This window comes from Macaca mulatta, chromosome 10 (assembly GCF_049350105.2).
Source record: "Macaca mulatta isolate MMU2019108-1 chromosome 10, T2T-MMU8v2.0, whole genome shotgun sequence".
Lineage (NCBI taxonomy): Eukaryota > Metazoa > Chordata > Mammalia > Primates > Cercopithecidae > Macaca > Macaca mulatta.
In genome coordinates, this window is record NC_133415.1 from 8,824,242 (window position 1) to 8,837,123 (window position 12,882).

A 12,882-nucleotide genomic window follows, 5' to 3' on the forward strand; every position below is an offset into this window, starting at 1 on the left:
CTGGCCGCTCTTGAAGCAAGGCGATCAGGGCTGCCGCTGCCTAAGGAGGCTGTGGTCGGAGCTCTGCAGAGCAGCCTGGATGTCTTCTCTCAGGGCCCCACGGCCCCCTCCTGCCTTTCAGAGCCAAGCTCACAGCCTTCTCTACCTACACCTCCTCCACGCCCACCCAGGCCTGGGCAGACCACCACCTGAGTGCCATCTTTGGCTCGTCTCCCCCACCCATGCCGGCTCTAGCCCTGGACGGCCTAGCACCCCAACCTTGCTGGCGTCTCAGCCGGCAGGCCCCAGCCATGCCCTCCTCGCCTCTTCCATCTCCAGAACTCCTCCTTGGATGCCGTCTTCTCTCTGAACCTGGCCCAGTGGCCTCACGGGGTGCTCCCTTCTTGTTGCCCCCACTGCTCATCTGTCCTATCATCACTGCCTCTGGGCCTGAGTCCCAGGATCTTCAGCTCCCTGAGGGCAGGCCCTGAATGGTCTCCAGGGCAGTCTCTGTGCAGGGCGTGGTGAGTGAACAGCGAATGGCTTCCGCGAGGGCAGAGGGAGGGTGTTCAGACATGTCAGGGCTCTGGGGGACAGGGACGCTGTGATTGGGTCCTCTGTGCCAGCATTCCCAGCATTAGGTGGCCACAGGACTGGCTTTCTGCTAACCAGATTCCAAGAAACTGGCCAAGAACCCACAGTGACGAGGTCCTAATCTACCCAGATGGATGTACCTTGGGGGTGACCTGCCTGAGCTGCTGGGGGCTGAGGAGCCCTTAGGCTGCAAGCCCAGCAGCCCCTGCGTCAGGGACTTCCGGGTTCACCAAGCAAGGCTTTCCCATCCCCATGGTGTAGGCATGGCCTGGGGCTGGGCCTGGAAAATTCTTGCCTTTTCAAGTCTCTTTCCAGCCTTTAGACCCAGGGAAGAGAAGACCCAGGCTTAGGCCTCTGGCCAGCAACAGACTGGGATGTGGCTAGAATTGAATTACATTATTTCCATCGTGCTTATCTTTATGGTTCCTTTCTATTTCTGTCAAGTAATATTTGTTTTCCACTGTGAGGATGCCTTAACACAGCCCTGTGTAGTGTCCCCTCCATGGGGGAGGGAGCTGAGATCCAAAGGGATAGGTATCATTATCTCCACACTGCCGATGGGGAAACAGACTCCAGCCATGTGATGTACTCAAGGCCACATAGTTAGAGGGTAGAAGGGCTGGGATTGGAACCCAGGCCTGTCTGACACCAGAGCCTGTTTCTTTCTTCCTTTCTTTCTTCTTTCTTTCTCTCTCTCTCTGTTCCTTCCTTCCTTCCTTCCTTCCTTCCTTCCTTCCTTCCTGCCTGTCTTCCTTCCTTCCTTCCTTTCTTTCCTTCTTTCCTTCTTTCTTTTTCTTGACGGAGTCACCCTCTGTCATCCAGGCTGGAGTGCAGTGGCTTGATCTCAGCTCACTACAACCTCCACCTCTGGGGTTCAAGTGATTCTCCTGCCTCAGCCTCCCAAAGTGCTAGGACTACCGGCATGAGCCACTGCACCTGACAATTTTTGTATTTTTAATAGAGACGGAATTTCACCATGTTGGCCAGGCTGGTCTCGAACTCCTGACCACAGGTGATCTGCCCGCCTTGGCCTCCCAAAGTGCTGGGATTATAGCCACCGTACCCGACTGAGCCTGTGTTCTTTTTTTTTTTTTTTTAGACGGAGTCTTGCTCTTGTCACCCAGGCTGGAATACAATGGCAAGATCTTGGCCCACTACAACCTCCGTCTCCAGGGGTCAAGCAATTTTCCTGCCTCAGCCTCCCAAGTAGCTGGGATTACAGGCGCCCGCCACCATGCCCGGCTAATTTTTTTTTTTTTTTTTTTTTTTTTTTTTTTTTGAGACGGAGTCTCGCTCTGTGGCCCAGGCTGGAGTGCAGTGGCCGGATCTCAGCTCTCTGCAAGCTCCGCCTCCCAGGTTCACGCCATTCTCCTGCCTCAGCCTCCCGAGTAGCTGGGACTACAGGCGCCCGCCATCTCGCCCGGCTAGTTTTTTGTATTTTTTTAGTAGAGACGAGGTTTCACCGGGTTAGCCAGGATGGTCTCGATCTCCTGACCTCGTGATCCGCCCGTCTCGGCCTCCCAAAGTGCTGGGATTACAGGCTTGAGCCACCGCGCCCGGCAACCAGCTAATTTTTGTATTTTTTGTAAAAGCAAGATTTCACCATACTGGCCAGGCTGGTCTCGAACTCCTGACCTCAGGTGATCCGCCTGCCTCGGCCCCTTAAAGTGCTGGGATTATAGGCATGAGCCACTGCACCTGGCCACCGCACCTGGCACCTGTGTTCTTTCATTTGCCCCAACTGCCAGCTGCACTGAGGACCTGCACCCAGAGGCTGATTCCTTGGGGACCTACCCTAGGGCTCTCTCTGCACTCATTTTGTTTGCCATGTTTATTCCCATGACGCTCTTTGTGAGGGCTGCAACTAGAACCATGGAAAAAGCCTGGCAAGTCCATTAACCACTCAGGCCCTTCTCTGAGCCTTACTCATAGCATCTGGGAGATGAGGCCGTTAACCCTGCCCTACATCCCGCTCAGGGCAAATGTGTGGGTTGAAGGAAGTGGTAGACGAGCCCTAGTCCCTACCTCGGCTTCCTCCTGTCCCTGATATTGGTTCTCTCATCCCTCCATCTCCCAGCATAGTACTGGTGCACAGAGGCTGCCATGTAGCAGAGCTCTTTTCTTTTTGTTTGATTTATGGGTTTTTTATTTTATTTTATTTTATTTTATTTTTTTGAGATGGAGTTTCACTCTTCTCCCCCAGGCTGGAGTGTAATGGCACCATCTTGGCTCACTGCAACCTCTGCCTCCCAGGTTCAAGCAATTCTTCTGTCTCAGCCTCCCGAGCAGCTAGGATTACAGGTGCCCGCCACCACACCCAGCTAATTTTTTGTATTTTTTAGTACAGACAGGGTTTCACCATGTTGACCAGGCTGATCTCAAACTCCTGACCTTAGGTGATCCACCCGCCTTGGGCCTCCCAAAGTGCTGGGATTACAGGCGCGAGCCACTGTGCCCAGTCTGGTTTTTTTTTTTTTCTTTTTGTGGAGACAGGGTTTTGCTCTGTCGCCCAGGCTCACAGCAGCCTTAACATCCCAGGCTCAAGACATCATCCCACTTCAGCCTCCTGAGTAGCTGCAACTACAGGCATGTGCCACCGTGTGCAGCTAGCTTTCTTTTCTTTCTTTCTTTTTGAGACAGACTCTCGCTCTGTCACCCAGGCTGGAGTGCAGTGGTGCGATTTCAGCTCACTGCAAGCTCCGCCTCCTGGGTTCACGCTAGCATCTCCAGCAGCTGGGACTACAGGCGTTCACCACCATGCCCAGGTAATTTTTTGTATTTTTAGTAGAAACAGGGTTTCACCGTGTTAGCCAGGATGGTCTCGATCTCCTGACCGCGTTATCTGCCCGCCTCGGCCTCCCAAAGTGCTGGGATTACAGGTGTGAGCCACCGCGCCTGGCCGGCGCTTTTGTGCAATTAGCAATAACATGCCTCAGATAAACCTCCTTGCTACCATACTGCCACTGTGCCAAGCTAGCTTGCTCGCGCCCTCTCTCTCTCTCTCTCTCTTTCTTGTGAGATGGAGTCTCATTCTGTTGCCCAGGCTGAAGTGCACTGGTGCGATCTTGGCTCACCACAACCTCTGCCTCCCAGGTTCAAGTGATTCTCCTGCCTCAGCCTCCCAAGGAGCTGGGATTACAGGCATGTGCCACCAGGACTGGGTAATTTTTTTTTTTTTGAGACGGAGTCTGGCTCTGTCGCCCAGGCTGGAGTGCAGTGGCCGGATCTCAGCTCACTGCAAGCTCCGCCTCCCAGGTTCACACCATTCTCCTGCCTCAGCCTCCCGAGTAGCTGGGACTACAGGTGCCCGCCACCTCGCCCGGCTAGTTTTTTGTATTTTTTAGTAGAGACGGGGTTTCACCATGTTAGCCAGGATGGTCTCGATCTCCTGACCTCGTGATCCACCCGTCTCAGCCTCCCAAATTGCTGGGATTACAGGCTTGAGCCACTGCGCCCGGCCTAATTTTTATATTTTTAGTAGAGACAGGGTTTCACCATGTTGGCCAGGCTGGTCTTGAACTCCTGACCTCGTGATCTATCTGCCTTGGCCTTCCAAAGTGCTGGAATTACAGGCATGAGCCACTGTGCCCAGCCAATTTTTGTATTTTTAGCAGGTGATCCACCCTCCTAAGCCTCCCAAAGTGCTGGGATTACAGGCGTGGGCCACTGCACCCAGCTTTTTTTTTTTTTTTTTTTTTTAAACAGATGAAGTCTTACTATGTTGTCAGGGCTCGTCTGGAGCTACTGGGCTCAAGTGATCCCCCTGCCTCAACCTCCCAAAGTGTTGGGATTACAGGCATGAGCTACTCTGCCCAGTCAGAGCTCTTTTGTTCTGCACAACTGACTTGTGGGTGTCATTTATTAGTTGCCTGAGAGAACCATAGGTAATGAGTGATGCATGCCTCAAACAGTTTGCTTTCTTTTTTTTTTTCTTTTTTTTGTTTTTTGAGGCGGAGTCTTGCTCTGTAGCTGAGGCTGGAGTGCAGTGGCGCGATTTTGGCTTACTGCAACCTCTGCCTCCTGGGTCCCGGTTAAGCAATTCTGCCTCAGCTTCCCAAGTAGCTGGGATTACAGGCGTGCACCACCATGCCCATGCCCAGATAATTTTTGTATTTTTAGTAGAGATGGGGTTTCACCATGTTGCCCAGGCTGGTCTTGAACTCCTGACCTCAAAGTTCTTTACAACTTGTGAGGGATGATTAAAAGGAGAAAGCCAACTTAGTCACCTCCACGTTTCACAAGGAAGCCAGATGTGGTGGCTCACACCTGTAATCCCAGCACTTTGGGAGGCTGAGGCAGGAGGATCACTTGCTCCCAGGAGTTCGAGACCAGCTTGGGCAACATGGCAAAACCCCATCTCTACAAAAAAAAAAACAAAACAAAAATAAAACAAAACTAGCTGGGCGTGGTGGTGCATGGTAATGCATGCCTGTAGTTCCAGCTACTTGGGAGGCTGAGGTAGGGAATCATCTGAGCCCTGGGAGATGGAGGCTGCAGTGAGCTGTGATGATGCCACCGCACTCCAGCCCGGGCAACAGAGCAAAACTCCATCTCAAAAAAAAAAAAAAAAGAAAAAGAAAAAGAAAAAAAGGCTACTTGAAGTAAATTATTCTGAGTGGAGTTATCTTTTTTAGTTTTTGAAACAAAGTCTTGCTCTGTCGCCCAGACTGGAGTGCAGTGGTGAGATCTCGGCTCACTGCAACATCTGCCTCCCGGGTTCAAGCGATTCTCCTGCCTTAGCCTCCCCAGTATCTGGGACTACAGGCGCCCGCCACCACACCTGGCTAATTTTTGTATTTTTAGTAGAGATGGGGTTTCACCACGTTGGCCATGTTGGCCAGGCTGGTCTCAGACTCCTGACCTTGTGATCTGCCCGCCTCAGCCTCCCAAAGTGCTGGGGGATTACAGGCGTGAGCCACGGCGCCCGGCCTTCAGAGGAGTTGTTAAGATGTGTTCCACCTTCCTGGAGTCCAGGAGCAGCACTAGTATTGACTTGCCTGTATGTAGCAGGGCTCCCTTAACTGCATCTGATGATTTTAAAATTTTATGTTACTTTTAATCCTGTTAGCTTTGAATATATTGCCTAGAGACTCAGTTACTACCCAGTTTTTTTTTTTTGAGAGAGAAATATGCAACTGGACAATGTATTAGCCTTGCTTTTCTTTCTTTTCTGTTTTTTTTTTTTTTTTTTTTTTTTTGAGTCTCCAACTCCTGACCTCAGATGATCCATTCACCTCGGCCTCCCAAAGTGCTGGGATTACAGGCGTGAGCCACCGCGCCTGGCCTGTGTGTGTGTTTTTCTTTTCCTTTTTTGGTTAGTTTTTCAATTAAAAAAAGACACCTAACCCATGTAGTGTCATCTTTCTACAATCAGTGTTCCCATGGGGGTAAAACTATTCAGATTACTTGCATGCAAAAAATAATTTAACTTTAACATGAAAATACGTGGCAAAACCCAGAAAGATCCGTCATGAATGCAGGATACTTTCCACAAAGTTATACAAAAATAAATAAAATAAAATTGAAATAATGCTTGACTGATCCCAGGCCAAGATTCACTCTTGTATTCTACGGTAGTAGGTCCCTCCCTCCGCACTGCCCCCAGAGTTCCCTCTTTAAAACCAGTAGGTCAGCTGGGCACGGTGGCTCACGCTTATAATCCTAGCACTTTGGGAAGCAGAGGCAGGTGGATCATGAGGTCAAGAAATCGAGACCATCCTGGCCAACATGGTGAAACTCCGTCTCTACTAAAAACACAAAAATTAGTTGGGCGTGCTGGGCGTGGTGCCGAGGTGGGCGGATCACCTGAGGTTAGGAGTTCTAGAACAGCCTGACCAACATGGAGAAACCCTGTTTCTACTAAAAATACAATAATTTTATTGTTGTATAAATTATTGTATTTTATACAACAATAAAATTGTATTTGGGTGTGGTGGCACATGCTTGTAATCCCAGCTACTCAGGAGGCTGAGGCAGGAGAATCGCTTGAACCTGGGAGGCAGAGGCTGCAGTGAGCTGAGATCACACCATTGCACTCCAGCCTGGGCAACAAGAGCGAAACTCCGTCTCAAAAAAATATATAATAATAATAAAATAATAATACTAATCAGCTGGGCATGGTGGTGCACACCTGTAGTCCCAGGTACTTGGGAAGCCAAGGCAGGAAAATTGCTTGAACCCAGGAGGCGGAGGTTGCAGTGAGCCGTGATTGCACCACTGCACTCTAGCCTGGCAACAGAGCAAGACTCCGTCTCAAAAAAAAAACCACAAAACAAACAAACAGAAAAAAAACCAGTAGGTCAGGTGGGTGGGTAGGCGGGCGGACATGGTGGCTTATGCCTGTAATTCCAGTGCTCTGGGAGGCTGTGGTGGGAGGATGGCTTGAGCTGCAGTGAGCTGTGATTGCATCACTACACTCCAGCCTGGGCAACAGAGCGAGATCTCATCTCTAGGTAAACAAATAAACCCAGTAAGTCACTCCCTCACCTGCCTAGATCCTGCAGGGCTCCCCATTCTCCTTGACATTCCAGTTCTTTCCACCTGGGGCTCCACATTGCCTCCACAACGTCACATCGCACCACTATGCCGCCGGCTCGGCCTCTCTAACCTTGCACATCAGGCCTCTGTTCACCTGTCTCCACCTCCAGGCCCTGCCAGCAAGGCGCTTCTCCCTTTCTCTGCCTGGTCTGTGCCACAATGCCTGAACACACGGCCCACCCCACCCCCTCAGAGCACCAGGAGCTCATATCTGGGTCCAAGACCCTACTAGGAGAGCAAGGCCAGAGAATGACCTCTAGGGCCCAGCATGAGCCTACACGAAGAAGGTGCCCACTGTCCGTTGAATTCACCCATTCAACAAGTATTTAGGCTGCTCATCGTGGCTCACGCCTGTAATCCCAGCACTTTGGGAGGCCAAGGTGGAAGGATGGCTTGAACCCAGGAGTTCCAGACCAGCCTAGGAAACATAGTGAAACCCATCTCTACAAAAAAATACAAAAATGGCCGGGCGCGATGGCTCACGCCTGTAATCCCAGCACTTTGGGAGGCCGAGGCAGGCGGATCACCTGAGGTCGGAAGTTCGAGACTAGCCTGACCAACATGTTGAAACCCCGTCTCTACTAAAAATACAAAATTAGGCCGGGCGCGGTGGCTCACGCCTGTAATCCCAGCACTTTGGAAGGACGAGGAGGACAGATCACGAGGTCAGGAGATCGAGACCATCCTGGCTAACATGGTGAAACCCTGTCTCTACTAAGAATACAAAAAATTAGCCGGGCGTGGTGGTGGGCGCCTGTAGTCCCAGCTACTCGGGAGGCTGAGGCAGGAGAATGGTGTGAACCCAGGAGGCGGAGCTTGCAGTGAGCCGAGATAGTGCCAATGCATTCCAGCCTGGGCAACAGAGCAAGACTCCGTCTCAAAAAAAAAAAAAAAAAAAAAAAAATTAGCCAGTTAGCCGGGCGTGGTAGCACATGCCTGTAATTTCGGGAGGCTGAGGCAGGAGAATCTGTTGAACCCTGGAGAAGGAGTGTGCGGCAAGCCGAGATCGCGTCATTGCATTCCAGCCTGGGCAACAAGAGTGAAACTCCATCTCAAAAAAAAAAAAAAAAAAAATTAGCTGGACGTGGTGGCACGTGCCCAGCTACTCAGGAGGCTGAGGCAGGAGGAACGCTTGAGCCTGGGAGGTTGAGGCTAAAGTGAGCTGTAATCAGGCTCCTGCATTCCAGCCTGGGCAAGAGTAAGACCCTGCTTTAAAAAAAAAAAAAAGAAAGAAAAATAAGCATTTATTGAGCACCTACTATGTGGTAGGCTCTGTGCTAGGCTCCGGGGATGTAGGGGACTTCAAACCAGACAGGGCCTTGCCCTCCGGGAGCCCACAGTCCACTGAGATAGGGTGGGAGTGGGGGAAACACGCAGGAGGCCTTCAGCTACGTGGGACAAAGACCACTCCACAGTGGGACAATAGGGTGGGGAGCGGAGGCGCCGCCGGGGAGGAGGCTCTGGGCGGGCCGTGCTGAGACCGCAGCATTTGACCTGGGACGTGAGCAATCAGAACGGCCCGGTCAGAGGCAGCTGGGAACAGTGCTGCCCAGGGAATTGCAAGTTCAAAGGCCTGGGGAAAGGCTGCGCTGAGCAGCTGCAGGCACAGGCCCAGGCCCAGGCCCAGGCCAGGCCAGGCAGGGCCGGCCCCTGCAGGCTCGGAGGCCTGGCGAAGATTCCGCTTCTTATTCTCGCTCCCGTTCGGGGGGCGCCATCTTGCTTCCTTTATGGCGGCGAACGAGGCCCAGAGAGGCCACCGTCCCGCGTGGGGCCGCACAGCGGCGGGAGAGCTCCGAGCGCAGAGGGGCGCATCCCCACTTCCCCGTCTCCAGTGCGCGGCAGAAGCGGGCGGAGCGACCCGGTACCCGCCCCCGCGCCCGCCCCGCGCGCCCGCCTGGCCCCTCGGCCCCGCCCCTGCTCCGGGGTGACGCGGGCTGGGGCGCGACGGTCTCGGCAGCAGCTGCAGAGGGAGCGCAGCGCAGGGCCACCATGGGGGCCCAGCTGAGCACGGTAGGCGGGGAGGGGTCGCCGGGGCCGCAGGGCGTCGCGAGGGACAGGGACCCATTGGCGAGGGGGCGGGCTGGCCTGCGGGAGGGGGCGCGGGACCCGGGCCGAACCCGGCCCCATCTCAACCGGCCGCACCCACTCCGCCCGCCCAGCCCGCCGCGCCCCACCCCACCGCACCCTAGCCCTGCCCGGGGGAGCAACGTGGTGACCGCGACTCACGCCCTGGTCGTCTGTAGCGGGGAACCAGCCCTCCTGCCCGGGGTGCGCGGCAGAGCCCAGCAACGGGGAGCACCCGAGCCCTGCCCTGGCCGCCGTGGGGCCTTGGCTGCTGGAGGGACCCGTGGTTGTGAGTGTGTGTGCGTCTGAGTGTGAGTGTGTGAGCGAGCGTGCGAATGACTGTGGCTTGAGAGTGTGTGAGTGTGACGGTGGGTGTGAAGGGCGGGCATGGAAACGTGTGATGTGTGTGTGTCGGGAGTATATGAATGGGCGATGTGACTGTGACAACGTGTGTGTGCGCGATGTCACTGAGTCAGAGGGTTTTGCACGTTTTAGCAACAAGGAACAGAACCCCGATGACGCTGGGGCGTCCTTCCAGTGCGCAGTGGGCCAGGCTGCCAGCGAGGCCAGGCTCCCACTGACTCTGCAAGCTGTGCTGGGGACCTCACACTTTATGGTATCAGTGCCGTTTGCCCCATTTCACAGATGGGGAAATGCATGCTAGTCTTGGCCACCGTCCCACAGCGCCGCCGCCCGAGGGAGCCTGCTCCATGGGGTTTCAAAGTCCACTCTGCTGCTGTCACTTCTGGGCTGGCCTAGAACCACCTTCCCTTCCCCCCAGGCGACTTCCTCTCTCCAGTTTCTCAAAAGTTGATCATGATGGGGCTGGAGGCTTGAGTCTGTGTGGACACGTGGAGGCTGCAGCTGCAGAGGGCAGCTCCCCCCTCAACTGTGACCCGCTGTGTGTGGGGAGGCAGACACAGAAGGAATCAGCCCAGCACCCCTCCACCTCCACCTCCACACCTGGCATCTGCCACTTGGAGGGCACCTGGGCCCTCCCTCTGGCGCTAGAGGCTCCTCCTTGGGGAACCAGGCAAAAGGCCTCTTGGCTTGGGCGGTTGCTCAGGAAAATGTGGCTTAACCCAGAACTTGGGGGTATTCAGACCCCAGGGTGAACCTGTGGGCATCACCCCAGCCTTCATGCAACACTCTCCCCATTCTTCCCCAGAAAGCACCTGCCTCCTTTATTGTTGAAATGTCCTGCCTGTGTCTCCAAAGCTTCCCCTGGGCTCCACTCAACCCTTCCCTGCTGTTTTTGGTGGTGCTCCTTACCTTCCAGCTGGTGGTTGGATTTATGGCCACTTCCCCAGCACCTGGCTGCTCTACACATTTCTCGTGTTCTTTTTTGAGACAGGGTCTCACCCGGACTGTAGTGTAGTGGTGTGATCATAGCTCACTGCAGCCTCACCCTCTTGGGCACAAGTGATCCTTCTACCTCAGCATTCTGAGTACAGGCACGCGCCAACACGCCCGTCTGAATTTTTTTTTTTTTTTTTTTTTGAGACGGAGTCTCTCTTTGTCACCCAGGTTGGAGTGCAGTGGCCGGATCTCAGCTCACTGCAACCTCCACTTCCTGGGCTCGGGCAATTCTCCTGCCTCAGCCTCCCAAGTAGCTGGGATTATAGGCACTCGCCATCACACCTAGCTATTTTTTGTACTTTTAGTAGATACAGGGCTTCGCCATCTTGGCCAAGCTGATCCCGAACTCCTGACCTCAGATGATCCACCTGCCTCAGCCTTCCAAAGTGCTGGGATTACAGGAGTGAGCCACTGTGCCTGGCCTGATTTTTTGTATTTTTAATGGAGACAACGTCTTCCTATGTTGCCCAGGCTGGTCACAAACTTCTGAGCTCAAGTGATCCTCCCGTCCCAGTTCCTCAAAGTGCTGGGATTACAGGTGTGAGCTGCCGTGCCTGGCCTCATTCCATTTATTTCTGTTGAATGACTGAGTAGTCCCCTGTGAGGGGCAGAGCCCTGCCTGGGAGTCGGGAGACCTTCACCAACCCCCTGAGCCCCATCTCTCCAAGGGTGGGTGGGGATTACCCTTTGTGGGTGCTGCTGGGGTCCCCGCTTGGCCCAGAATGTCTCCAGCATGTTCTGAGCTAGGCCTCCTGGCTTAAGGGCTCCCCACAGTCTGCAGGAGGCTGGCTGGGGGCCTGGTGCACTAGGTGTCTTATCTAGGACGTGCAGGCCCCGTGGGAGGCCTCTCCCAACATTTTGGGGGATCCAGGCCGGGGGTTGGCCCTGGAGTCTGCCAGCCACACTGGGAGAACGTTGGAGCTTGGCCTGCCGTCCTGAACTGTGGTTCCCCTGCTTCCCAGCCCGGCTGTGAGTGCTCAGCGACCCTGACAGGCTGACAGGTAGAGTCTGCCGGGCTTTCCTACTGTCCTTGGCAGCCCCATGCTTAGTCGGTGGCCCAGATCCCAGCTCTGTGTCCACCTGTTCCTCCTCCTGGGTTCCATTCTCCCACAGTTCCCAGCCAAGCCAGAGCCCCCCACTGCAGAACTTCCTCCGCTCCCTCCCACTTCCTCCCTGTTAGAACAGAACCAGGAGGGAGGTGCCGCTCAGATTCTGGTGGGACTGCTGGCGGGCAGGCGGGCGACAGGTAAGCAAGTAACCCGACTGGCTTGTCCAAGCTCCAGGGCAGGGAACTGGCACCTGGGGATGACCGGGCCTGCCACGTAGGGGGCCCTGGCAGCTTTCTCTGCCCATCCCGAACCTGGCCTGGGCAGAGTGGAGGCCAGGGTCCCCGTAGGGAATTATAGGGATGGGCAGCTGAGCAGGGCATTCTATGCGTGGGGAGCAGAGCTACGCAACCCCTCAGCTATGGTGTATTAGCTGGGGGCTCCCTGGGACTCTGGCACCCTGTGTCCCTCTTCCCCTCTGTGTTATTAGAGACAAGGAGAGGCGGGTGGTGGGTTCCCTGGTGGGGCAGAGCATGGCCTGTGGGCATTAGGTCAGGAACTGGGAGGCAGCTGTCCCCTGGGTCTGCAGGTGGCTGGGTTGAGGTGGTCTGTGTGTGTGAGTGTGTGTGTAAGTGCGCATGCAGCACAGCTGAGGAGGCACAGGGGTGGGACCTTGGCCTCAGCCGTCTGCCTCCTGTTTACTTGGCCCACTGCTGGTGGGGGTGGGGGTGGTGCTGTGGTTGGGGACGGGGCAGAGCCTGTTCCAAGCCGTGCTGGTGGGAATAGAGTGTACTCCACCGTGTGAGTCTGGTAGGGCCTCTAGCTTTCTGGAGGTAAAACGTTCGCCCCTCCACTGCTCCTGGCTGTGGTGCACCCTCTCTGCCCATGTCTGTCACCCCCTTTGGCTTGAATTCAGGTGGGGCCTCCTGGCCTGTGTCCCCCGCATTGGGCATGGGACCTGCCACTTGAGTGCCCACTGGGGTTTGTGGACTAAATGACTGACAGATGGTGATGGTCTGCCCGTGGCTGCCTCCCCAGATAAGAACTTTTACCAATAAAAAGCCCACCCCTTCTCTTTAGTGGCCGGAAGGTTTCGCCGGGCTCAAGTCTGTCCCCTGAGGCTTGGTTTCCTCACCTAAAGTGGGAGGAGTCATGAACAGGCTAGAGGACTGAATGAGGTGGCGGGAGCAAAGGCTGCCCCCTCCGGCTCCGGGCAGCCCCCGTTGTTGGGAGCGGACACTGGAAGGAAGGCCCCTGACTCTCATCTGCTGCTCACGGCGAGCCCGGCTTTCTGAGCAGTGCC

General features: G+C 54.9%; 1 protein-coding gene and 2 long non-coding RNA genes across 22 annotated transcripts in view; 1 reads left to right on the forward strand and 2 right to left on the reverse strand.

The window, feature by feature from the left end:
• The window catches only part of LOC144331623 (uncharacterized), a 71,172-nt gene that overhangs the window by 55,164 nt on the left and 3,126 nt on the right, over nucleotides 1–12,882 (reverse strand). The gene's annotated exons all lie outside the window — the stretch shown is intronic.
• Nucleotides 173–8,351, reverse strand: LOC144331618 (uncharacterized). The gene is made up of 3 exons (XR_013398928.1): nucleotides 8,047–8,351; nucleotides 2,138–3,147; nucleotides 173–1,815 (listed from the first exon to the last, which is right to left on the reverse strand). It is a non-coding gene; the product is annotated as an uncharacterized LOC144331618 (long non-coding RNA).
• Nucleotides 9,037–12,882, forward strand: part of CYB5R3 (cytochrome b5 reductase 3) — a 61,277-nt gene continuing 57,431 nt past the window's right edge. For 10 of the 20 annotated variants that reach the window (XR_013398714.1, XR_013398710.1, XR_013398711.1 and 7 more), the window contains exon 1: nucleotides 9,037–9,120. Coding sequence is in view for 5 of the 20 variants with exons in the window: in XM_077948711.1 (XP_077804837.1) it covers nucleotides 9,100–9,120 (21 nt within the window). In the remaining 15 variants the exon portion in view is untranslated. 20 annotated transcript variants of the gene reach the window in all.